Source organism: Amphiura filiformis, chromosome 15, assembly GCF_039555335.1.
Source record: "Amphiura filiformis chromosome 15, Afil_fr2py, whole genome shotgun sequence".
NCBI classification, from domain to species: Eukaryota; Metazoa; Echinodermata; class Ophiuroidea; order Amphilepidida; family Amphiuridae; genus Amphiura; species Amphiura filiformis.
The window spans coordinates 46,478,666-46,505,750 of NC_092642.1; the positions used below are offsets into that span (position 1 = coordinate 46,478,666).

The 27,085-nt window shown below is 39.6% G+C and overlaps 1 protein-coding gene across 1 annotated transcript; it reads left to right on the forward strand.

The window, feature by feature from the left end:
* The first annotated feature begins 784 nt into the window (after positions 1-784).
* LOC140170991 (uncharacterized) lies at positions 785-26,191 on the forward strand. Its single transcript, XM_072194177.1, has 10 exons — positions 785-815; positions 1,815-2,147; positions 2,757-2,852; positions 4,726-5,412; positions 6,061-6,165; positions 6,851-7,078; positions 8,958-9,071; positions 9,650-9,883; positions 24,630-24,734; positions 25,698-26,191. The coding sequence occupies exons 1-10, from the start codon at positions 785-787 to the stop codon at positions 26,189-26,191; spliced, it is 2,427 nt and encodes an 808-aa protein (XP_072050278.1).
* Positions 26,192-27,085: the final 894 nt, after the last annotated feature.

Below are 27,085 nucleotides of genomic sequence, written 5' to 3' on the forward strand. Positions count from 1 at the left end.
TACCTCATTTCCTAAAAGAGACATTTACTGAACCGCTTGTCTTGAGTCACTGAAATTTCAGTGTAAAATGGATTCCTTGCCCCAATGATATACATAACTTTTGTTACCAGTGTGATATTAGTTTTTGAGAAAAATACAAAAATAGTCACAAATTTACCACAGGGGTGTAGTACCCCCTTAAGTATAACAGAGATTTATTTTTCCAACCCGGGCCAACCCTAATCTTAACAATCTGGACAAAACAGAAAGATTTTTACTCTCCAAAGGAGTACAAACAAACTTTTGGAAATTCCAATTAAACAGTTTCTTATCACGCTTATAAACTGTTTTAAATACATAAATAAAATGATGTAACAGATAAATGTCTCAATTCACACCTATTTCCGCATTTTGGTATTTAATAAAGTTAGGCTTTTTTTTTTAATGATATATTTTAAAAAATGACTAAATAATTGCAAATACATCTTTGTGATTATTAGTTATGCACTGACTACGAGGAGGATGTACCACGTCATACCTGCTCGAATAGTGCATGATAAGATGCAGTTGAAAAAAATCTATGCACTAGCTTATCGCATCTCGCAGATCTCCATTGTTTTTGCTTTATTATTTTCGTTTTGTTTAGATTGATTCTTTTATTCATTGTTTCTTTTTTTGGTTTTCTTTAAATTTTGGTGTAGTTGTTTTTGTACAAAACATTCATATTCAGCATATGTGATGTGGCCCAGTAATTTAATTTAATTATTTTACTTTGTTTACAAGTTGAAAGGATGTCATGAGAAATATGAGACAAGGGGAAGTAATCATGAAAGAGTGTGAGTGTGTTATGGCATGTTTAGGGGAATTCCCTTTCTTTCATCAAGTGATCAAAACAAATTGAATCATATCTAATTTTAGATTGTTTGGGGGACCCCTCTTCATCTCTAGACGATTCTCTTTATTTATAATCATGGGAAAATCCTTTGGATTGTGAAATGGATAAGATTTGGGAATCACCCACAGGAAGTGTTGTAATATGATAGAACGATCTATTAATAGATGTGGGTTTTGGTTCCTATAAAAGCAAATATCAACAGGTTTATTACTCAGACATTTGATTATTATGAAACAGTGAGCTGTGTGTATAATGCAGCAAAATATTCACAAAGTTGAATATTGAATCAGCATTAGCGAAGGTGCTATATTTAAATATTTAACCGCTGAACGGAGAAGATAGTGTGGAGACATCCCAAAAAGGAGGGATTTATTGTGATCTTCGGTGTCATGCTAATAACTGATTCAAAGCTTCTAAAGTCTGTCAAGTAGGAGAACTGCGCAAGGAGTAAAGAGATTGGAGAACGGCGAAAGGAGTTTAGTATTTGGAGAACTGCGCAAGGAGTTAAGTATTTGGGAGAAAGCAGCACCATTTTCGTGTGAGGATTTTATACACAAGGATTTATAAATGCAAGTATAAGTGTACAATGGACTTCGCTGATTTTCGCAGGACAAGTAAATAAGTATATATGCATCAGCCGTCCATAACATTGCAAGAACTCTAGAAGAAGACGGCTGGTTAAGTACTGAGTAGTTAAAATTATTACTGTGTTTGTGTGATTATGTTATATGTGCATTTTGTTGTCATATATTGTACCAATCATATATTACTTTCAATTAAAGACTTAGATTTTGTTACTATCCCATTAAATCGCACGCCTAAGGAGACCGTGGTCAATTGAATGATGAAAAAATGTCATTAACTTTGTGACTTTAAGGACATTTACGTGATTACTATTCAAGATATAAGTTAAAGAACTCTGGGTTGTTACTTTTTTCAGACACGGACGGTGATGGAATACCAGATGATATGGACATCTGTCCATTAACACCAAATGATGATCAAACAGATACCGATGACGACGGTGAGGGAGATGCTTGTGACAATGACATCGACGGCGATGGAGTACCAAATGCCAACGACACGTGCCCTTTTACATTCACCTTCAATCAAAACGACACAGATGGCGATGGCATCGGTGATGCATGTGATGATGATATTGATGGTGATGGGATCCCAAATGTTTGTGACAATTGTGTAAAAATTGTCAATGTAGATCAGGCGGACGTCGATAGTGACGGCCTAGGCGATGAATGCGACACTAGTGCACCAGGTAAGATCATTCTCTTATCTAGAATTACAGAGCGAAATAAAATCACTCTTGCGAACAAAAAGTTATTATTTACAAAGGTCATGTTGGTTGCAAACCTGGGTGATTTAGTCCCATCCGTTAATGCGGATAATATGTAAATTTCAAAAGGAGTGTGACTACAACAAACATGGACACAATATAGACGAATCCAACGAGCCAAGTTTGTCGTATTTTCCGACATTTAGATGGCAACAATTAAGTGAATTTAAGTGCGTTTTACTTGTTGTTCGAGAAATTTAACAAAGTATTAGATGCACTTTTGCTGAGATGTTATAAATGTACTCTTCCTACAGGGCTCATGCATTAGATGCATCGACATCTTTTGTATAATTTCACTCTCAACCATTGCCTCTGATTGGTCAATTACATGATATCTCTACTTTAATCACCAATCAGAATGGCGCTTTGCAAATAATTCACCCCCATTTTTTTTTTTTGTGAAATTATTCTAACAATGTTGCTGATTGGTCCAATATTGATAATGAAAACACAGTTATTACCTAAACTTAATGGTAACAACTTAACACACTCTTTTGTTTGTTTTTCAATAACTTTTCATATTTGTAACAGACTGTGGAACCGGTTGTTTAAATGGTGGGGTATGTGTAAAGGATGGACTGTGTGCCTGTTTTCCGGGATTTGGTGGTAACCTGTGCCAGATGAACGGTAAATGAACTTTATTTATTTGTACTCACCGGACCAACCTACCTAATCTTGACAATCTGAACAAAAATACTTTTTACTCTACAGAAGAACAAAAATAGAAGTTTGGAAATTCATTTTTTTATGTTTTCGGCATGGGGACAAACGATGGCATATTCAGTTTTTCACTGTCAGGAATGTCAAAAAGTAAACACTAATCTCTTACATATATGCTCTATGTCGCTCTCTATCCACATCACACGTGTATTCAATAATTACATATCGTAACATCGATGGGATTAACGAGATTCACGTATAGAATCGGTGATGTCATATTTTGGCAAAATAATTGAAAAGACATCTCGGTGACCATCAGTACTGTTGTACATAATCTACGAGGAGGATACACTACGTCATACCTCGAATAGTACATGATGGGATATACAGTAAGCCAAAGAATTAAGGTACCAGTTATGTTTACCCCCTGTATATGCTAAACAAATCTTTTATCTCGAATTTAAGACCTCATTTGTTGAAACTGTTCAAGAAATAAAGTCACGACGATCCAAAACCAAATGGCAATCTAAAAGTTGCAGTTTGTCCATTGCATGCCCCAGCAAAGCGTTCGCGAACAGGAGAACTTCGCGTGCTTCCATAATCAGCACGTTAAAACTAGGGTCGTGTTCATTGATTAGAACACAAATTAGTGCAACTTTTGATTTCGTTTTAAATTAGGTTTTATATCAGGGTTTCATTAATTCTCAACCTTTTCAATAAATTCTCTTAAATCATAGCCTCTAATTGGTCAATTACAGGTGGGTCAGTCCATATTTATACCAAGGAGGTCCCTTTGCACCTGACCCCCCCAGATTTGCTTTATATTTTAGTCATATGTTGTACCTGTAAAAATATTAAAAACCTGCAAATTTGAGGTCTGTAGCTCTTACGGATTTTCTGTGGTAGCCATTTAAAGTTGGCGTATGGGGTTAAATTTGGACTCAAAAGTTGCCCTTTAAATAAATGTCATCTTTTGGGAGTCTGTGACTTCTTTGACAAAAATGAACTTTAATTTGTATACACACCAACTGCATGCCTAATTTGTCAAAAAGTAAAAATAAAAAAAACTTGGTAATCTGCGCGTTGTGTCACGATTAAATATGCAAGAAAAATGTAATGTTTTGTAAACTGGCAAACGTTTAGCCCCCTAAATTCAGTTTTTTGTCAGATTAATTATTTTTACATATTGTCACTGATGCTATATAGGTTAAATACAATACATATCCAAAAAATTGAGGTCACAACTCATTTACATTTCGAACAGCGCCCTCACGAAGATGAAATTTATTGCAAATTCAACATTTTCAGGGGGTCCAAAGTTGATGTGGTCCACCTTCAAAATTTATAAAACATTTTTTTTATATGACTACTAGTCTTAAATTACAACTTTGCAAAGTCCCAGTAATTGTCTAGGTTGACTTCATATAAAAAGACAGCCCAAAGTTGACCATTTTCTTATGATTGCATGTACTGCAAAAATGCCGAATTTGGAAAATGTCTTATTTTGTCATTGATACATGGCTTTCAGCTTAACCACTAGCAGGCTATGTTAGCATATCTTTGACAGTAACCAGGGAAACAAAGTCTGAATTTTGGTGATTTTTACGATCCTCCCGATGAGCAAATCACTGAATGAGCATTTAAATCATACGAGATATAAATTCCATGATGGAAAATTACTTTCTGGCTTTGGAGATTCTATTCAAGATGAAAGTTAAGCTGAATTTATACTCCACCGCTGAGTCATTGAGGTAGCGCTTTTTTTTGTAGCGTCGGGAAAAGCGCGAACGATGGTGTATAAATTCACTTTTACTATAAACACTATGGGTTGTTTTTTCAGACACTGACGGTGATGGAATACCAGATGATATGGATAACTGTCCATACACACCAAATGGTAATCAAATAGACACCAATAACGACGGAGAAGGAGATGCTTGTGACAATGATATCGACGGCGATGGAGTACCAAATGACAACGACACGTGTCCTTTTACATTCACCTTAAATCAAAACGACACTGATGGAGATGGCATCGCTGACGCTTGTGATGATGATATTGATGGTGATGGGATTCCGAATGATTGTGACAATTGTGTAAAAGTACCCAATGTAGATCAGGCGGACACTGATAGTGACGGCCTAGGCGATCTATGCGACAAAGATATCGATGGTGATGGAATACAGAATGACATGGACAACTGTGTTTTCATTCGTAATGAAGACCAATCAGACCTGGACGTAGACAATGAAGGCGATTCTTGTGACGAAGATATTGACGGAGATGGAGATCTGAATGGCGATGACAATTGCCCATTAACACCAAACCCTAATCAAAACGACACAGATGGCGATATGATTGGTGACGCTTGTGACAACTGCTTAAACGTATCGAACACTAATCAACTAGACAGTGATAATGACGGTGTTGGTGATGCATGCGATAATTGTGTCTCTACTCCTAACGTAGATCAAATCGACATGGACGGGGACGGCATTGGGGATACTTGTGACAAATATCCCGGTGGTGAGTTTCAGATAATAAAAGCATCATCAGCACCAGCATTGATTCAGACGCCGTATACGCACCCAGAAACACCCCACACACACAACACAAACCCCTACTCACCCCACATGCACGCATGTGCGTATACACAGGCGTCTTCTTTTGCACACCCATAAAAACATAATAACAAAATCCAACAAGGCCATGTAAGCTGAGCGATTCAATCGGAAGTTATGGGTTTTTATTAAGTAGACCTATGTTGTCTTAACACAAGAAATCATCGATCGATTATACACAATGCATACACGAATTCTAGAAGGAAGGGGTATATATAAAGACAGATATGCACCGTCGGATGTACCGATACCTGTAACTCCCAAAAAGTTCTGGAGTTTTCAAACTTAGTGGTCAACCCAGGGTAAGGTTACTTGTGGTAGAAAGTCACATAATACACCCAGTCGTGCGTACTATCCTCAACTGACAATCGCAGAGCAAATGAGATGACTGCTAACAACTCGTCAAACTTTTAGGCCTACGTGAAAATACATTTGCAAAGTGTCGATCTGGGGCGGTCACTTGGTTATGTTATATTTAAAAGCAGGCCGTATAAGATTTTTACCCGTATAAAAATCGGAGATTCTGATTCATGCATTCAATCGTTTCTTACAGCTGTCTATACTTTCATGAAGCCTGTCTATTACGTACTCGAGACGCAAGGAAATGTATCTATTGGTGTGATAAGAACTGGAGATACAACTATAAATGGATCGGTTGGTAAGTGTGTTGTGGCTACTTATTTATTGCTTCTCGTACCTTTACAGCGAGTAAAGCAGTTGTAATAACATGAATAAAGAGTTCCAATAAATCCATCAGGATTACCCCGACCCATATCAAAAAGTGTGTCATATGTCCACTTATTCAAGTCTCACAACTCCATATTTAGAGGTCGAGACCTGATTTAGGATCGCGGCCTTATTGGAACAATAAGCGGGTTGTTGCAACTAAAAGCCTTTTGTATTTTAATTTGACCACTACAACAACAAACATCAGACTCGTAGCCTTGATTTTCATAATCAGCAACACGAGGTCATTTACAAAACCCTCTTGAGTGGCCTTTATTAACATAGTTTTGTTGAGCGCACTTAAAATACTTTAGGCGGGTCGGGAACATGACCTTGCGGTGTTTGCACTCAAATATTAAGATAAATAAAGCTGATACACAAGAGGAATGGTATGGGTTCTATCATAGACATTGAGGTCTGTGGTTCTATAAAGAAGATCTCAAGGGGTCAAATGGATATCATTTCCGACCCATATGCATGATTTTTCTCAGGAGGGGGCAAAAACGTCCAAAATTTTCGTTTTGGTATATTATTGGCATGAACCGCAAGACCTATGGAAATATTAATGATGACTTCTTTCTTACAGGCAAACTAAACTGTTACGCTTTTGTTTTCAGAAATTTATACATCCGATCTGTCAGCTATATCAAACGTGGACTACGTACCTCTTACAGATGAGCTCATTACTTTTGAGGAGTCATCCGATTTACAGTATATAACATTAAACCTTGAAGAAAACATTGATATAGAAAAAGACAAATACTTGGATGTATGTCTTAAAGACCCTACAGCGGGTAAACTTGGATCATTGCGATGCGCAACCGTTATTATCGCCGATTGTGGTAGTAAGTATCCATCGTTGCTGGTTCAGAGGACCCTCATTTAAAAGCGAATGTTACTTATTACTTACTTACTAAATTTATTACTTACTTAATACTTACTCACTCACTCACTGACTCACTCACTCACTCACTCACTCACTTACTTACTGCGTATTCTTATGGACTTTTTAGAATGCTTGACTAACGCATGTTGTTCGACCCAGCTTAATATCAAAATCGGCACAGCTTTTCGAAGAATCAATTTTCTTATTCAAATCCAAGGCCAAAGGTCATAATGAAACAGCATACGAATGTCTTTGAACTCCTCAAGAAGGCCCATGGTCCAGCTTGGTATTTGCTTTTTAATATCACCACGCTGTTCATTAATTTCATCACGTTCATATAGACCTTGTACAATAAAACAATCATTGGAGGATAGTTCAAAGATGACAGGCAGACAGGTCTCTAGTTCGATTCCACAACCATTTATACCTTTCACCTGCTTTATTGCATTATCATGCGAATTGCCCCGTAAAGGCCTCCTGGAGAACAGAATTTTATTTAAAAGAGGATGACTCTGTCATGAGTGACGTCGTATTGCATACCCTCTATCAACAAACTCTGTACATTAGTCCATATATTAGTCTTGTTATGTTCATTCTTCTCTCATCTTCTTTATCATCATCATCTTTATCATCATCATCATCTTTTCTTCATTTCTATTTCTTCCTTCATTCTCATCTTCATTTGTTTTTCTCATTTCCTTCCTTAAAAAAATATATATATTTCACACAAATCACATGAATTACGCTGTTTTCTGTTGACAACAACAGGCAAATGCATTCTAAAAGGTATTATACTGAGCACAAAAAGTATCCGAACACTTAATACAAAAACAATATCTTGAAGACACAAAAAATTCATTTACTATTGATGAAGTTATTTTGTCATTAGACATTATAAACTTTATTTTATACAACGTATACCAATTTGAATAAAAAATTTACTTAGATATTCTCTCGGAATACTCTAATCATGAGCGTGTCGAGTGAGTGTTGGTCTGCCACTTTGCAATGAACCCGTTACAATAGGTGGTAGGAATCACACTGATATGCTCTTTTTTCATTCACTCGGTATAACTTGCGGAAATAAAGTCACACCATGCCAAATGAGGTATCAAACTATGCACCTTTTGTGCGCAGTAGGCCTATATATCGTTATGAATTCGGCATAGTGACGACTCGAGAGAATTTTTGAGCAAATTGAGTTATTGTATGTCTATGATTATGTTTCAGGTGATATTGAGAAATCGCAAATATGGTTAATATGTCAATATAGGTCAATATTGTTATTTCTGCTTAAAAATCTTCGAGTTTTTGCTAAATATTACATGTATTACAGGGATGACTATTTATAATTATACCAAGTTTAAAATCTATAGCCTTAGGACAACCAGTAATTTATACACAACAGCCCCAAGTCATGGATGCGTGTTATGGTTTACACGTAGCTGAATAGTGCGTATTCGATGTTCGATCACGAATACAACTCTTTGCGCAGCGGTAGAGACGTTTTGGATTGGGCATAATGAAAGCCGAATAGGTGTAAATACCTGTTTTGAGGGATATATCGATTGTTTTAGAACATACAAATATTGCAAATAGTTCGTGCAGATTCACTTCTCAAATATACATTTCAAATGAAAGCTCACGACTTTTCTAAATTTTTAGATGGACCAGCGGAAGGGTACCAAGATTTTCAAACGCCGTTTACTCAGAACAGCCATTTTGCATATTCGACACTCTGCCGTGATCATAACGATATATATAGTCTAGATATCAGTGTTAATCTATACGTTATAATGACCTTTCAATTCTACACTGGTCTTGTTCTTCTATTGTAGCTGAACACAGTTTCTGTCAAGCAGTGTACTATGTCACTAATCATGGCAGTAATGACACAACAGTTGATCTGAACATCACTCGATTTGGTTCTACTAATGTTGAGTCTGTATTGGGTAAGTGAATTTAGATCTTAATCAGTCCAGCCCTCATGATATAACATAAGTCCAGTCGAGTGACTAGGACACAAATCTTGAACAAACCCTCTGATCACTACACAAACTTAGAAACGGTTTTCTCAAATGTTAGATTTTGTGTTTCATTTTAAAAATAATGGGTCAAAAAGGATCAAAATTTGACTTTTTCCCAATTTTGACCAAAATTAAGGACATTTTAAGGTATAAAAACAGTTTAAATTTGAGAAAATTATTTCTAAGTTTGTGTCTTTAGAACTAAAATTTTATAATAAATATTCAATGTCCATTGTTTTGGAAATTTAGGATAAATTGCTATGGTGGACGATCAAATTGCCATGGAAAATAAAATTAGGTGCTTTTCTCAAAAACTGCTCATTTTTGCAGCAATGTCGTACTAGTTGGATTCCTTGCATCATTTCCTTTCTGAAAATGTATACTTTTATGTACCTGTCATCATTACTTTAATGATACAAATCGAAACAATGTCTAAAATGTCCCACTTCGAGTGATCCTGCGTGCCATCTTAACGTTTAATTATACCTTTTCCTTCTTTTCAGATGTGAGAACCGAAAATGGTACAGCAATTAGTGATCGAGATTATATGCCGTTAAACAACAAGATAATCAGTTTTGCTTCTGGAGACAAACACAAAACAGTCACCATTGATATACTGCAATATAAAGGTTGTAATAGGAAAACACCTGTACAGTTCAGAGTGTGTCTGGACAATCCGTCAAAGGGAGTTATAACTGGTGTCAAATGCGCTATTGTTGTTATTGAATCTATTAGATGTAAGTAGATCCGTTAATATTATAATCTCTGTATTCCCTGGTCTTATTCAATTTCATGATATTTGATATTACGGAATGACATGATTTTCATCAATGACTTTTCTTGCAAATTTATGAAGTACATACATCGTTGGATTCATCACATAGTGACGTAATTTTGGTCATTTTTGGTTTTGGTATTTAGGTTCTAATATCGTTCTGTTCAATTATCTCGATGGTTCAATTACGCCATGTCCCTTAATGTGAAAATCAAGTAATTGATTAGTAATTAAACAACTAAATTAAGGTATATTGTTATACGCCACAGTGTAATTTTTATTTTCAGAAAAATAAGTATTTTGAAAACTCAATTTTATTTATTTCATTTATTACTTTTCATTCCATGTCTTTTAATACGCTTCATCATTTTAAGCTGAATTTATATTCGATCGCCGAGCGATTGCGATGCACTCAAGGTATTATAGCCGTGGATATTGCACCACTACAAGTCTATTGAATACAATTACGTAATATGCATTGTAACGTAACATAATCCGTCTACAAAAGAATTACTATACTTTCATGCAACACTCTGCAGGATTTATTGTTCTATTGTGTCTAATTAGAGCGCTGACATATTGAAAAATGTTGCCAATCAATATTCTTGAGAGTTGTTACGAGTCGTACTGACTCGAGGCCAAAATCACCTTTTACCAAATTCACACAAATGCACAACACAATACACTGTTAGATTAAGCTAACAAAATATAAGTCTTTAATCATTGTTTCATTTTGGCCTGGCCCTGTTTCAAGTTTTCTTTTTTTTTTGGCGATATCAGTTACTCTGTTAAGCCTATATGCTTAAGATTGGAGACATAATCCAATAAATTGATATCTGATTTCTAATTGAGCCAATCAATCACAATCAATAATAACCCTACTAAATGTTCATCAAAAGCTGGAATTGGCTTTAATGGAGCAGGAGGTATTTTCTGATTTGACTTCCCTACTACTTCAGAAACATCCTTTCTGAGAGTGGGCCACCAGAAATGTCGCAGAATTCTTTCATGCGTTTTCATAACACCCAAATGCCCTGCCATGGAACTATTTTGTGCTATGTTAATAACTTCAGTGTGGTATACTTTTGGTACCACAATTTGGTGCACTACCTTCCTTCTACTCTTCATCGACTGGTGCATCAGGTAGCCGCCACTTTCGCATCAGCACACCATCTTCTTTGTAAAAACAGACAGAATTTCTGTTCTGCTTCTTCTGGGATCAATGCCCTTTGATAGATCTCTCTGAGTTCTGGGTCATTTTGTTGTTCCAGAATTAGCTTGTCATGACTTAATGGGTCTTTTATAGTTTCCCTAATTTGTTCATGCTCAGAGGCTGTGTCATTTTTAGGTGTCTTTTTATCCCATGGAGAAGGAAGTTTATCTTCTTTCTCATTCAACTTTGATACAAATTGTAGCCTAAGTCATCAATTTGGTTGTCCTCAATTGTATCTAATGAGGCCTTCTTACTCATTGCCCGTGTAACTGCACATGCAGGAAATATCTCCTTTTCCTCACTATTATCTTTCTGCAAACAGGGCTTATCTGTAACTATTGGGTCAGGAAAAACCTTCCCCCTGCCAAATCATTTCATTTCCAACATGGACACTCCTTTGGCAGGCAGTTCATGTCTAACTCCTGTTGTTACAGGACCAGAAACTAAGTCAGATGTCAAGTTAATTTTGTGGAGAGGTACACTAATTATTTCCATCCCAATACCCTGGATTAAAGCAATACTGCTGAACTATCCTCATTAAAGGGCAAAGTTCCTTCCAGAATCATAGAACGTGTACAACATGTGTCTCGCACAATCTTTATGGGCTTTGGACTACCATTATCACCAAGTGATACTACTCATCATCATCATCATCATCATCATCAGTCGGCTGCGCAGCAGGCGACTACAAGCTTTCTCCAACTAATGCGATCTTGGGCAAGCGAAACAATTTTGTTTGGCTGCAGCATCCCTTCAGTATCTCCCAGGAGGTGCTGGACATACGGTAAGTACAGTGTGCGCGGCCGTCCCGGTTTCCTCTTCCCATGTGGTGGAATATAAAGCGCATATTCTTTCACAGGCTCGCCATCTTCAAGACGCAGTATATGGCCGAGAAATTTGAGTTGATGAATCTTGACTCTGGCAACCAGTGGAGTGGTGTTGGTCAGGTTGTAGATGGTTTCATTTGGAATCCGATCCACACGCTTGATGTTTAACATGACTCTGTAGCAAGATGTTGCAAATGCATTGATCTTGTTTTCCATGTCCTTGGTAATTACCCATGACTCGCACCCGTACAGAAAGACAGTAACACACGTTGTCTGAAACAGCTTGATTTTTGTTTTGATTGGCAGGGACGGGCTTCTCTAAAGGCGTTCCAGTTTCCAGAAAGCTGCCCAGGCTAGTGCTTTTCTTCTTTTTAGGTCTCCAACACTAGAGCCCATCTTGGAACCCAAATACTTGAAGTCTGTGACATGGTTGATGGTACTACCATAGACTTCAAGTGCTGGTTGGGCGTTGCAGTTTGCAGTCATATATTCTGTCTTAGGTGCGCTGATGACAAGGCCTAGATCTGCTGCTGCAGTTGCAGTGCTAGTAATCTGTGACTGGGTCCGGGCTATGGAAGATTCCAGCAGGCCAATATCATCAGCAAAATCCAGGTCATTCAGCATCTTGGCAGGATACCTGCTTGACCGACTTGGGTAGGTAACGATTCCAGCGTCAATTCCAGAAGTTGATTTCATCAGAAGGTAGTCTACCAGGATAATGAACAGGAATGGTGCCAACACATTGCCCTGAAGCACTCCATTTGTTACTTGGAAAGGCTCTGAGATACTGCCATCTACCATAACGGCACTATTGGAGTCTTTGTAGAGCACCTGGATGGCATTGACCACAACCTTTGGTATTCCATAATGCCTCAGCACTGAAAACATGACGGACCTGATGATGGAGTCAAAGGCTTTTTTGAAGTCCACAAAAGTGACTGTTAAGGGAAGTTGGTACTCCTTGAAGCCTTCCATGATCCTCCTCAAAATGTGTATTTGCTGATCACAGCTGCGACTCGATCTAAAGCCAGCCTGGTTGCTTCTCAGTAAAGGATCAATGTGAGGTCGGATCCTGTTCAGAAGGATCTTGTACACTTTTGCGGCAATGGACATAAGCGAAATACCACGGTAGTTTATCATGAGAGAGAGGTCACCTTTCTTTGGTAGAGGAATGATTACCTTCGTAACCCATTGACGTGGCGGTGTCAGCGTTGAGAATACTTCCATACAGAATTCGAGAATCATATCAATCATGCTATCCCCTCCTCCCTGAAGTGCTTCTGCGGTTATAGCACAGTCCAATCCTGCTGCCTTGTTGGTCTTCATGGCTGCTATTGCTTCGACTACTTCTTCACGAGTTGGGGGCTCAGTGATAATAGGAAGATCTTCAACAGCTGGTGCAGGAAGTTCTGAAGCTGCTGTGCAACTGTCGTTGTTAAGGAGTGAGCTAAAATATTCCTTTCATTCCTCAAGCATTTCATGGTCACTGGTTGGAGCTGATCCATCTCTCTTTTTGACTTTCACCCCTTTCCTTGAGTTCTTCCCAGAAAGCGCGTGTATAATTTTCCAGGTGGTGGTATAATTCCCCATCTCATCGGCCAGCTTCAGGTCTTCCATCTGCTTATTGAGGGTAGCAAGCTCCTCCATCTTTCTCTAGATTGACGAGACTTTGAAATGGAGTACCGTTTTTTGGCCGCTGTTTCGAAGGTCTCATACCTAACAGAGATGGGTGTGGTGTCATCCATGCTCAAGACCTGGAATCTGTTTGATAGCTCCAGCTGAAATTCCTCCTTTGTATCAGGATCTTGCAACTTCTTCCAGTTGAATTTTGGTCTCCTGCAAGGTTTTCCTTTGCTAGTTCGCAGACTGACAGCTAGACGGATGCTCACAATACGATGATCGGAGTCCACTTCTACTGAGTTGTATGCTCGACAGTTGCGGAGAGAATTTACCCACTTGCTGTTTATTAGTATGTGATCTAACTGTGCATGGGTTGATCCAGCTGGATAGGTCCAAGTCCAGAGACGGTTCCTGGGTTGCGGGAATCTCATCTGGGCCGGTCTGAGATTGAACTCCTGGCAGGTGTTGACTAGACGCTCACCATTGTCATTGGTTGAATCATGGTAGCAATGTGGACCAATGACCCAAGGATGGGAAAGATGACTATCTGTTCCTATTCTGGCATTAAAATCGCCGAGGATGAGATGTATGTTGTGCCTTTTCATACCATCCAGGTGGTCAGATAGAGATGAATAGAATTCCTCCTTGTCAGAAGATGTTGCGCACTCGGTGGGTGCATATACAACAGTGATGCTGAGCTGAGGGTTGCCATGGAATGTTACAAATAGTATCCTCTCGGAAACAGCTTCAACACTCTTAAGACATCTGTGAATGTGCTTGGACATGACCAGACCAACTCCTCCGGGCCTTTGCTTGGTAGCAGAACTGAATAATAAAACACAGTTCCTATCATCTGACCAAAGTTCATCGGTTGGGCTTGGTGTAATGAGACGATGTTCTTGAATTCCGGCAATGTCAATACCTGCATCAGCACAGCCCATGAATAGCTGATGCATTTTCCCTTGTTGATTTACAGTACGGACATTATAAGTAGATATTACAAGAGGTTTGAAGGTCGACAGGCGACAATAATCAGGTTCGTGATGGTGTGCCGAGTTCCCGCTGGAACATGTTGGCCAGTGTTGGAAGGTTGACCAGTGATGACATGTTCAACACCAGCCTAATGACCGTTGAGAAGTAAATCTTCCTCTTCGGCTCTTTGGCCCATGATGAAGATTTAGAGCCATTGGGATAGGCTACTCCAATATGAAGAGAATCACTGCCGTCCTTGACCCCTTAGAATACTCAAGAAAATGAAGATGGAGTTTTGATGTTAATGGCAAGGAACCTTGGAACTAAACTAGCCCTACCAGAAAAACAGCACCCGATCTTACCGCACGGTTCTTCAGCAGTTTAAGGACAAAGTCCGGCCGGAACATAACTCACACGTGCTCTTGAAAGACCTGGTATTAAACCTAACCTAACAAATGCCATGAACACCATAATATGAGTAACTAGAAGGAGAAAGAACGGAGCAATATCTCATCATGATTGTGTCGCTGGCTGTACTGTCTACATCGTTACAGTAGCAAAAACAAATGGCCAAGACATTTGAACATACTGGCCGTTGAACCTGATGGTTTCCTCCGCCCTAAAGCTGGCATGTTCAGCAACTGAGCTAGGGAGGCAGAGGGCGCTCATTCCCTCACTCTGGTAAAATACCAGCCCGCACCTGTACTACTCACTCTAACACAAAAGGTTCAAATTCGCCACACACCTTGTCTATGTCACCTCCCTTTTGTGGGAGTACTTGTTTCTTGATATGACTGACTACTGGTTTGGCTGCTGCTTTTGTGAGTCTTGTTTGCCTTTTAAGAAATAGGACTGGGACATTGTATGTCCTGATCTCTTACAATAAACGTTATTTTGGGTTTAAATTCAGTCCCACATTTTGGTTTGTTACCTGAACTCCCCGAAGTCTCTCTACCACCAGTACCATGCTGTGAATTAGACTGAGGTTTCCCTTCTTGTTTGCCACCCTGATATTCTCTAGGTTGATTATGGCTAATGACTAAATTGACTTGCATTCAACTTGTGCGTTAACCCATAGTCATCGGCCATCGTTGCTTCCTCATTCAGTGTTTTAATTTTGCTAGCGCTTTCATCCCAGTGGGTTTTAATGTCAGTGTGAACACATTTCTTGAACTCTTCTATAAGAACTAATTGCCTAAGTTGTTTTACTCTAGCAAATGCTACATGAGTTTGATCTGCTTGCTTTCTTGAATCTCGGAACGTTTGTCTGTATGCTTCAGGCACCAGTTCATAGGCCTTAAAGACTGCCTGTTTGACTTCTTCATAATCATTACAATTCGCTATTGGTAGAGCTGTGTAAGTCTCCCTGGCCTTCCTACAAAACTACTTTGTGAAAAAGGGGCCAATGTTCTTTAGGCCATTTCAAATGTGTAGCTACTTTTTCAAAATGTTGAAAATACTCGTCAACTTCTTTTTCTATGAATTTAGGCACAAGCTTTACATACTTTGTAACATGAAACCCTGACTTTGAGGAGAAACTTGATGAGCATTTGTCACCTAACTTTGCCAACTTCTCTTGTTCAAACTTGTACTTTTCCTCAATTTCTTTTTCTTTCCAATGTGCTTCTGTTTGCAGTTTGTTTGTTTTTCTTTTTCTTCCATTTCCAATTTATGTTTTTCAAGTTCCAATTTTTCAAGTTTTTCTTTTTCTTCAAGCGCCATCTTTTCTTGACGTGGGTGGTAGATAATGATGAGAAAGTAAAATCCTGAAAATTTGAGCGTCATACGCTCTTTCGTTTTCCCGTGGCATCAATTTGAAATTTAGGATGATCAGCGTAAAAAATGTGTCGCAACGCGAAAGACGATGTTTGGAGGTCCATAAATGTATAAAGGGAACCCCTACAACTTTGAAAAGTATGTATCCTGGGGTACTTGATTGTGTAGAGTTCAAATCTGGCATCAGAAAACTTGTAACTCCTTTACTATAAAAGATATAGGGCCCTCAAAATGCAACTTTGTCCATCCAGGACCAACTTCGGGGGTCAGAACTCCAAAAGTAAAAATAATTTTTGTCCATTTTTTGCCAGTCGGAACCCTTTGGTAGGACATTACTCTTATTCAATATTGAGTCAATTAGAATAATTTTAGCTGAGATATTACCCATGCAAAACTTCAATAGTACATTTTTTGTACATTTTGACCCCCCCCCCCCCATGAAAACATATGTTAGACATTTTGCCCCACCATCAACTTCAGGTATGTTGAAAATATGTTCTTGGACAACATTTCTGAGAAATAGTGGCTTAAGGTCTTGATGACTTTGCCTTAAAAACATCAGTTAGGTTTGCCTACTCACATATGAGTCATTCCAGCCACATCAACAAAAAGGGTTGGTTGGTCAGTGGTCATCCCCTCAAATTTGGTTGAAAATCATTTCTAGCATACTTCTATGAGCATAATGAACACAAAAAATGAATGCTCAAATCCAAGCGGTTTTGGAGATATGGCTTGTCAAAATTTGGCCCAGATCCCCACTATGTCTACACTTTAGGGCCCCTCGCTCCCCTTCTCTCCCTCTCTCCCCTTCTCCCTCCTCTCTTTCTTTCTTTTTCTTTTTGTCTCCCCCTCCCCTCCAATTTCGAGCGCCCGCTTCTCCTCTTTTTACCTCTCGACCCCTCCTTCACTTCCTCATGCATGATAGATTGATAATACGCGACATATTCAATTTTTAGTTTTCTTGATTCTTGATTCTTGATTCATTATCATCCTTAAAAGCAAATCTTGCTGTCCCGGATGTTGAATGGTGCAGTGCAGTGCGGTCCAAGTGCAACTTATATACAAAAACGGTGAACAACAAAGGCTGATGAAAAACACAGGGTGCTGCTAAAAACTTGATGTGGGATTTACCACCCGTTAATGGAAGCAGGAGGCTGCAGTCTTCGGATGGCTGGTAAAGCTGCCGAACTGAAGCCCTGGTGTGTTGTTGCTGTAACTGCTTCCAATGGTAGGACGTTCCAGATTAGTATCACCCGGGGGTAAAAGGAGTACTTGTATGAGTTGAGATTTGTGATGACCTGGTGAAACCGGAGATGATACAGACCTCTAACTGGCCTCTGGTTTGGTTTGAAATGCTGGGGTATGGTGATGTTGACAGCGCCATTGAAGATCTTATGAAACATGGTCGCTTGGGCAAGGAGTCTTCAGTCCTCCAGTGTGTCCCATTGGAGTGTGTTCAGCATTGCAGAGACACTTGATGTTCTTCTGTAGTCTCGTACTGCAAATCGAGCTGCTTGCCGTTGCACACTTTCCACCTTGGTCTTGCCACTCTTGGTGTAAGGGTTCCACACTGTAGATGCATATTCGAGTTGTGGTCTAACAAGGCTCTGGTACGCTCGCTCCTTGACAGAGACATCACACGGCCCAAGATTTCTACGTATCAATCCCAGCGTCCTAGAAGCTTTAGCTCTGATGGTTTCTATGTGCTTGGTCCAAGACAGGGTTGATGTAATGGTGACACCCAAGTACTTGGTGGAATTTTCCTTGGGGATAACATCAATGGTATAGGCATGTTCAAGAGGTTGGCGCTTGTTGGTAATTGTGAGATGGACGCACTTTTTGACGTTGAAACTCATGCCCCAAGTCTTGGCCCAGGAGAATACAGTGAGCAAGTCCTGATGAAGGAGAATCTGATCCTGTGGTGTCTTGATTGTTCGATAGATCACACTATCATCAGCGAGGAGCCTGATATTAGATGTTACATTATCGGCGATATCATTGATGAATAGAAGGAACAAAACTGGCCCAGTACTGATCCCTGGGGGACTCCGGATACCACTGGGCACCAGTCCGACTCTTCTCCATCTACCACAACGCACTGTGACCTGCCTGTCAGGAAGCTCTTAATCCAGCCATTTGTTTTCCCAGTCACACCATAGTAGAGCAGCTTGTGAATGAGGTATTCATGGGGCACTTTATCGAACGCCTTGCTGAAGTCTAGGAAAAGGACATCCGACTGGCCACGTATGTTGAGGGTATATGCCCAGTCATCTACTGCCTGGATAAGTTGTGTCTCGCATGACAGCTTCTCCCTAAAACCATGCTGGTTGTCTATGATGATATTTTGGCTACTAAGATGTTTGGCAAGGTGACTGAGAATTATATGTTCTTGAATTTTACGACATATGCATGTGAGGCTCACTGGTCTGTAATTTTCAGGGCTGGTCTTGTCTTCCTTTTTGAAGATTCCTGTGACTCTCGCCTTGGACCAGTCAGATGGTATACACCCTTCACTGTAGGATTGCTGAAAGATCTTTGTCAGCATCGCAGACACATCACTGGCGTAATCGTGCAGCATTCTGGCGGGAATGTCGTCTGGGCCACTCGCCTTATTTGTCTTCAGCTCCAGAAGCTGTTTGATAACACCATGCTCTTCAATTACAAGGTCAGCAATGGGTACATATGGTGAATGGATCTCATCCTTGGTTAGACTTGTATTTGACTCAACCCTGGTGAAAGCAGATGCGAATTGACTGTTAAGAGCATTTGCCTTGGCCTTGTTGGTGACGTGAACTCTGTTGTTAGTGCTCAATGTGGGTATACCATTACTGTCTTTGCGCTTGGATTTTATGTATGTCCAGAACTTTTTACAGTCAGATGTAAGGCTTGAACCTACAACGTTGTTTATGTAGTTTGTGTGCGCTGTGGAGACCATTTTCTTTACCAGGTTACGTTGAGTCTTATATTTCGTCCAGGCATCATGGTTCTTTGATGATCTAGCTTTGCTGTACAGTCTGCCACGCTTACTCATCTGGCGCTTGATATCAGGAGATATCCATGGGTGTGATATTTTCCCATTGGAAAATTTGTGTGGAATGTTTTCCATAGCACTGAAAATACTACACTTGAAGAACTCCTAGTTCTCGTCAACAGATCTTGATTCAGGTGACGAAGAGAAAAAAATTCTCTGTAGCTTGCTGGAGAGATAACTTAACTTGGTCAAAATCAGCTCTCTTGTAGTTCCATATCTTACTAGGCTGTAAACGTCTCAGCTTTGGAGACACATCAATGTCAAAATGCACAAAGTCATGGTCACTGATACCTGTGGTGGTGAACAGGTTTGAAATGAGACTAGAATTTGTTGTCATAATCAGATCCAGAATGCTGTTGGAGCTTGGTCTAGTGATAACATTTGTCAGCTGAGTCAATCCATGCTCACTGATAAAATCAATGAAAGACTGGTGTGCACTCCTAGTCTTAGATGAAGTGGCACTGATGTTCTCCCAATCCATATCTGGAAAGTTACAATCCCCAGCCAGAATGATATTAGGCAAGATATGAGGATGTTTCTTCATAATTAATGCAAAACTATCCTGTAATTGGGCAAGCTGAGCTGCTACTGCTGTGTATTCTGGGGTCTGTAATAGCTGGCTAGGTAGAGACAACCACTTCTCACAAACTCAATAGACGTCCATACAATTTCACAGTCTGTAATAAACTCTGTTCTCTCGACAGTAATGATGTCATTCTTTACTGCGACAAATACACCTCCACCAGAGGCATTCCTATCATTACGGAGAACCGAATAGTTTTCGGGAAAGATGGAGTATGTAGGAAAGGAGCCATCAATTTTGCTTTCACATCCAAATACTATGTCAGGTTTATACATTTCAAGTTCAGCTTCAAATTTGTGTCTGGTTTTTATACCCTTCAGACCATTGCAGTTGATTTGGATTGCCTTAAGTTTTCTAGGCTTGGATCTGATAGCAAGCTTACTTGTATTAACAGAACTCTTTTCCTTGGATGGGGTGGAAGTTGCTATTAGCTCACCAAGATCTTCCTCGTAGGTTTCAGAAGAACCATGAGTGTCGTTGAGAAGATCAAATGAATTATTTATCTCCAACGAGGAATTAGTGAGGAAGAATGTAGATGAAAAGTTTGGTAATGCACAATTACAGCAAATCCATGAAAAACTTGACTGCTTGCACAAAGCACTGTAGATTGCATTTGTCATCCCAACACAGTGGGAGTGCATCCACAAATCACAATGGTCACATAAAATAGCTTGATCGGTATTCTTCACTTCCCTATCACACACACCACAAGGGAACTTTGGGCCTGGGTTGGATTCAATTTGGCCACTAAGCAGTAATGCTAGAAGAACAAATTTTCTTGAGATACCAGTTCTTATTGGTTTGGTTTGAAGATTTGAATTGTCATACGAAATTGATTGGTAGAATGCTCTTTTACTTTGTGTCAGGCTCAAGGCAAGTTTGAACATGTGTCTAGGATCGAACTCAGGAGGAGAAAGCTTAAGTTGTATTGTGTCCTCCATGCTAGTATGTGAATGTAACAATGAAACAGCAATACAGTCTGTGCCTGACCTTACACATGCCAGTTCTAGATCATGGCAGGGCGTGGCAAATGTTGACGGCGCCCAACAATAAATTGTTACACAATTGTAAACATCAGGTATAGAGACCTTATATTGTACTGTGTCCTCCTTACTAGTTTCTAGTTGAAACAGAGAAACCGTAATACATTCTGACCCTGGCCTTACACATGCCAGTTCAAGATCATCATGGCAGGGCGTGGCATATGGCACCCAACAATAAATTGCTACACAATCGTAAACATCAGGTGAAGAAAGCTTAAATGGTATTGAGTCCTCCTTGTTTGTTTCTGGTTGTAACAGTGAAACAGCAATGCATTCTGACCCTGATCTAACCCATGCTAGTTCTAGCTCATGGCAGGGCGTGGCTGGAGCCCAACAGTAAATTGCCAAACAAAGATTAAATAACACAAGTCTTGTCAACATAAGCATGACTGATAAAAAAAAGAAAGGTCCTACCTCAGCTGGTGAAGAGGGATTGCAGAAAAAAGTTGCAATGTAAACAGAAAGTATGTCCAACACAAATCTCAATGTGTACATGAAGTGAGCAAGGTTTCCAAATTCAGTAGTGTCATGTTGATGTTGTCACAGTAGCCATCTTTGGTGGTCAAGATTGCTCCTAAAAGTCTGAGCATGGTCATACACCATATCAAACGCTACTTCAAATGGATGTCTACTACTTTAAGAACAAAAGGACTATGTATGAATAGATGCGACGGGATTACCTCATTACCTTATAATTATCTCTATTGTATATATTCACAGACGAAAGAGCAACAGCTGCGTACAACCAGTCAAAGTCACCGTGCATTGTATGATGTGAGTTCTCGCATATTCATGAGGGCCGATTATTCGATTATGCCGTGTCTAACAACCACACCAGCGTTGTGTGCCTTCGCGTATACGCGATAGAGCGTTGCGTGCTTTCGCGATTACGCGATAGACCGTGAAAATACGTGGTAATTACAATACAGTATTGGTCTGGCGCCTTAGACCCCTCGGCTACCTGACTTGTTTGTAGCCATCTTGAAACTTGTTTGAACATAGAATCGCAACTGCAAGATAGGCCTACCACGTGACAAGCAAAGACAGAAAACGTACCATATTTTGGAATTTTATTTGCTTAAAAACATTAATTTGTATTAATAGCGCCCAATTGTTGATAACTGCGTGCTCTACATACAGAAATCCGACAGTAAATGGGCCTCTATACATGTACAATACATTATCGATTTTGACTCGCAGGGCTGCACGTGCAACTCGTATATACATGTGTGGTTCAGAAGCCTACCATTCATCTTGTATACATGTTCGATGTTTTCATCATTTTAGTAAAAATCCACATTAGATCCCAAAGTTTATTTCAGAAAATAAAAGATTAGATTACCATAAAAACGAAACAATAATATGATATACCGCAGCGGTTCCATTCATACACGTTTTTACGATCTGCGCATGCTCAGTACCCCATATGGCGTTGCCATTACAAGAAAACAGGTTTTGTTTTCAATAAACTAACTGGAAGTTCAATACACTCAGCTGCGATTGCTGTTTTCTTTCAACACATATATTTAACTGCATTTTCACCGAAATGTTTTTTAATCGTACGATAATAATGTGATATATTCAACTGTTTGAGAATATAACCATTATGAAAAGAACAAGCATAGCCCATTCAGCGCAGATTACGGTGCTGTACAGCACTTATTTCTATGGCTATATAATATTAAATCATAAGTCTATAATACAATGCAGCACAGCGAAACACTATACAACTTTCTTTATCTGCGTCAATAATAGAATATTGATTTAAATGGAATTGAATACATCTCTACATCTGAGTTTGTACTTCATCACTGAGCGATCTTGCGATCGGTTTCTAGCCAATCAGATAGGACTCCTTTTCGTGCGTTCGGAAAAGCGAGCTATGTTATTGGTGAAATCGCCCGTCGCTCACCAACGGAGTATTAGGACGTGATTCATTGCAGGGAAAAATTATTACAGGCTGTCGACAACGTGATACATTGATGCGCCGCTTTTGGAAAGCGATGGGCAATCGCCGGATTTTGCGATGCATCGCTCGTCGCTTTTGCATACTTATACTTATCAAGGCGATAGCGATTGCAGACGACAATTAAAACATTCTAAATGTCAGAGAAAACATTTTTAAAACACTCATTGCTAATTATACAATTTCTTCTAAACAAAACCAAATTTTACTCACTAGTTTGACGGTTTCGCTTTTCATGGTCGAAAAGCATCATCAGAATATTGATTGTTGATCACTTCTTCCGGTTGGACGATCCCCGACCACAGAAGGTGTAGAAATGTCACTCAGTAGAGGATCATATAAGTGACTTAGATAGTGGGCCCCGTCGTCTCTACGAATCCAGATTGATTCCTTGATGCGTCTTATATTTGCATTACACTCCTTCCTAAGGATTTTTGAAAAGGTCACACACACTGACCAGTAACTCAATTTTAATTCGCACCACCCTATCCACCAAAAACTTGGGGTGATCAGGACTCTTTTTGATAGAATGAATTCCATCATAACCCAAATTGGACTTTTAAGCAAGTTAAAGACAAAATGGATAAGAAACAGGCTAAGAAACCTAAAAAGAAAAAGGACACTGACATCCAAACTAAAGGACTAGTTGTCATTCCTTACGTGGAAGGGCTTGCGGAAAAAGCCAATAGGATATTCAGAAAGCATGGCATAGCCACAGCCATGAAGCCAAACACTAACCTCCGCAAACTTCTAGGCCACCCCAAGGACAAGGTTAACCCCATTAACAGCACGGAATGCGTCTATGAGATACCTTGTACCAACAACACTTATGTTGGTGAGACCGGAAGGAAGTTTGCAACGCGACTCAAAGAACATCAAAAAGAAACTATGAGGGTGCAAAAGACAAAACAAAACTACACGCGTCAAACACGTAAACAGTCAGAAACTGAACAATCAAAATCGGCTATTGCATGAAGACCATGCAGTTCAACAGAACCACGTAATAGATTGGGACAATTCAAAAATCCTTAGCAAATATAAGACGCATCAAGGAATCAATCTGGATTCGTAGAAGAGGACCCAACGTCATGAATAGGGACGACGGGGCACACTATCTAAGTCACGTATATGATCCTCTACTGAGTGACATTTCTACACCCTCTGTGGTCGGGAATCGTCCAACCATCAATATTCTGATGATGCTTTTCGACCATGAAAAGCAAAACCGTCAAACTAGTGAGTACAATTTGGTTTTGTTTGGAAGTATATTTATTTATCTTCAAACCTGATGAATCTATTCAAACACTCATTGCTGCTTATAATATAATAATTGCTTTGAATTAACTCATCACCGAAAGTTACTAAATGAGAAAGGTAAATTAATTAGTAAAATAACAGATCGAGTTGATTGGTTGATGCATTCACGTGTTAAGCGATATCGCTCGAAAGTTGAGATTTCTTCAACTCGCAAGAGCGACGTCGTTGTTGCCTCGGTGATTTGTACCATGCCCAGCTTGTCGCTCTGAAAACAGAAGTAAACACTGATCATGCGTGAAAATCGCTTTTCTGCAAAAGCGATCGAATGTCAATTCAGCTTTAGGCATCATTCTTTCTTACAGATTCCCACTCTTGCATCTTCCTCGTTTTAATTCATACCATGTCTTTGTTTTCCCACAGCGGAGGTCAAATTTGGATTGGAGATGTATTCCGTTACAGAAGCAAAGAAAACTGTGGAAGTAACAGTTTGTAGGGAAGGCTACCTCGGAAACGTTGCAAGTTTTGGTCAGTTTATCATCCAAATTGCTTCGATATTTCGATCGTAATCGATGCTTCGTCAGTAGTAGGTCATTATTAATCGAAGCAGCATCGACGGCCGATCCCTAACAAATTTTAGTTGCGGTGCCTTATCCATATTATGCGTTTTTCAAATAGATATGTCTTCAACAACAGTAAAATTTAGAAATATAGAAATATTGAGATTGCGTCTTAGCTGAAGACACAATCCAAGAAAATTTTTCACCTTTTCGGTAAATCCCATATGGTAATGCTTTGGTTCCGACCCCTAATGTCGTCATTTGACGTCACGCCGATTTGTACAATCCTTAGCGACAATCATTTCCAATTCCGTGACGATGTTTGCTTTGACGTGACTTCATGAAGGTCCAAACACAAAGATTTATGGGAGTTGTCGGAAAGATGAATTATGCACAACTGCCATGTCTTCACACTGAAGCCGGGTATGTGTGGGCGAAGTTTACAGTCTCACCCAATCATAATGGATAATGGATTCACTGTTTTCAGAGTCAGAGTCATCAGTAGGCAGGGGGCGGTCTGCATGTCTCATACATAAGTATTTTGTCCTGAAGAAATCAAAGCTACTCCTGAGCAAACATTTCTAAACTTGTCCGACGGCGAACCCGCATAATAGATTGAGCATAGTTTTAGGAAATCGTCCAATTTGATTTTACTTTACTGACTCGAGGAAGGCATACGAATTGCGTTTTCGGTAAATCCTATAAGATGTCGTCATTTGACGTCACGCCGATCTGCGCCGATACGCACATCGAACATCGTTATTGCGAATTGCAAGTCGGTGTGACGTCAAATGGCGAGTTCTCAGGTGTACTCGCAAAGGCTTTTGGGATTTACCGAAAAGGTCAATTATAGAGCTATAGGACGGCTGTGACCAGGTTTTAAGGGAACAGGGCGTAAATAGCTTGTTGTTTTGTTATCTTCTGTTAACAGATGTATTCACTATCGATGGTACTGCCTATGCCCATGATAACAGTAATGGCGGTGGGCCTGGCGGTTCGCCTGGCGGTTCGCCTGGCGGTGGGCCTGGCGGTTCGCCTGGCGGTGGGCCTGGCGGTTCGCCTGGCGGTTCGCCTGGTAATGGCGATTATGATGACTACGACCCACTCATCCGTCGTGTAATCTTCCGTGAAGGCGAATGTAACTATACTTTCCACGTGGTTATCAATAACAAGGATCGGGATATGGAGCCAATGGAAAGCTTCAGCATGGGTATCCAAAACGTGACGGGCGCTGAAATTGGCTGGCCTAATATAGCCAAGATCTTCATTGAAAATGACGATGGTAAGGACAACAGAATTTTGAGAAACAATGTGGCTATTTATCTTGTGACTTTTGTATTGGTTGTTTATATTCTGATGGGGTTTTGTAAAGCCTGCCAGGACGCTCCTCGTTTGTTTTCCAAGCACATTACCGTATTTCAATGATTTCATTTTGATACAGTTTTGAAACTATTGTACTTTCCATATAAATGTACAAGTTGGAGCAGTATATTTGTTTAGCTAAACTATATTTGAAGACCGAATTAAAAAGACTAGTTTGCGTCTGACGTTAGGGCAAAGGCGCGGTGTTGATTGGTTGCTGACCTGCGCAGTACGGCATTTTTGGGCTGGTTGACAGAACGTCATACGTAAACCAGTCTTTTTAATTCGGTCTTCATAGAGTTGTGATTTTTTATGTTTAAAATATCGACCTGTCCCTACTTTATATTTCTTATATTTTGTATAGAAGAATCAAATCCGGCAAGTTTGACCGTTTTACACCGGAAGTGACCCCTTAATGACCATTGACCCCAAATCTGTGCATGAGACAAAGACACTGGGTAATAACGATGTATGTGTGCAAGTGGCGTCACTGTCCTACGTAATGTGTGGGAGAAATAGCATTTTGTGTTGAAATCACGTTGTTGACCCTATGAGCCCTGTGTATTGCGATAATGTTTAGCTCGTCTAAAAAACTATATATGTTGTATATGTTATGTGTGTTGGGATGGTAAAAAATATTTGGGCTATTCCATTTAAATTCCACACTACCTCTGTGGAAGATTCTGGAAATATCTTCCAAAGGGGGAGTATAAAGTTCCAATGGAATGAACACATTAGGCAGTTCAATTTGAATTTCATACACCCTCTAAAAAGGATTCAACTGAGTCTTCCACAGAGGGAGAGTGAGTTTCAGTTGGAGCTGCCTAATGTGTTCATTCCATTTGAAATTCATACTACACATGTGGAAGATCCAAAATCGTCCACAGAGGTAGTGTGGATTTTAAATGGAATAGCCCAATATATAAACGCTTAATGTTTCGATCGTATTGTTCTTCT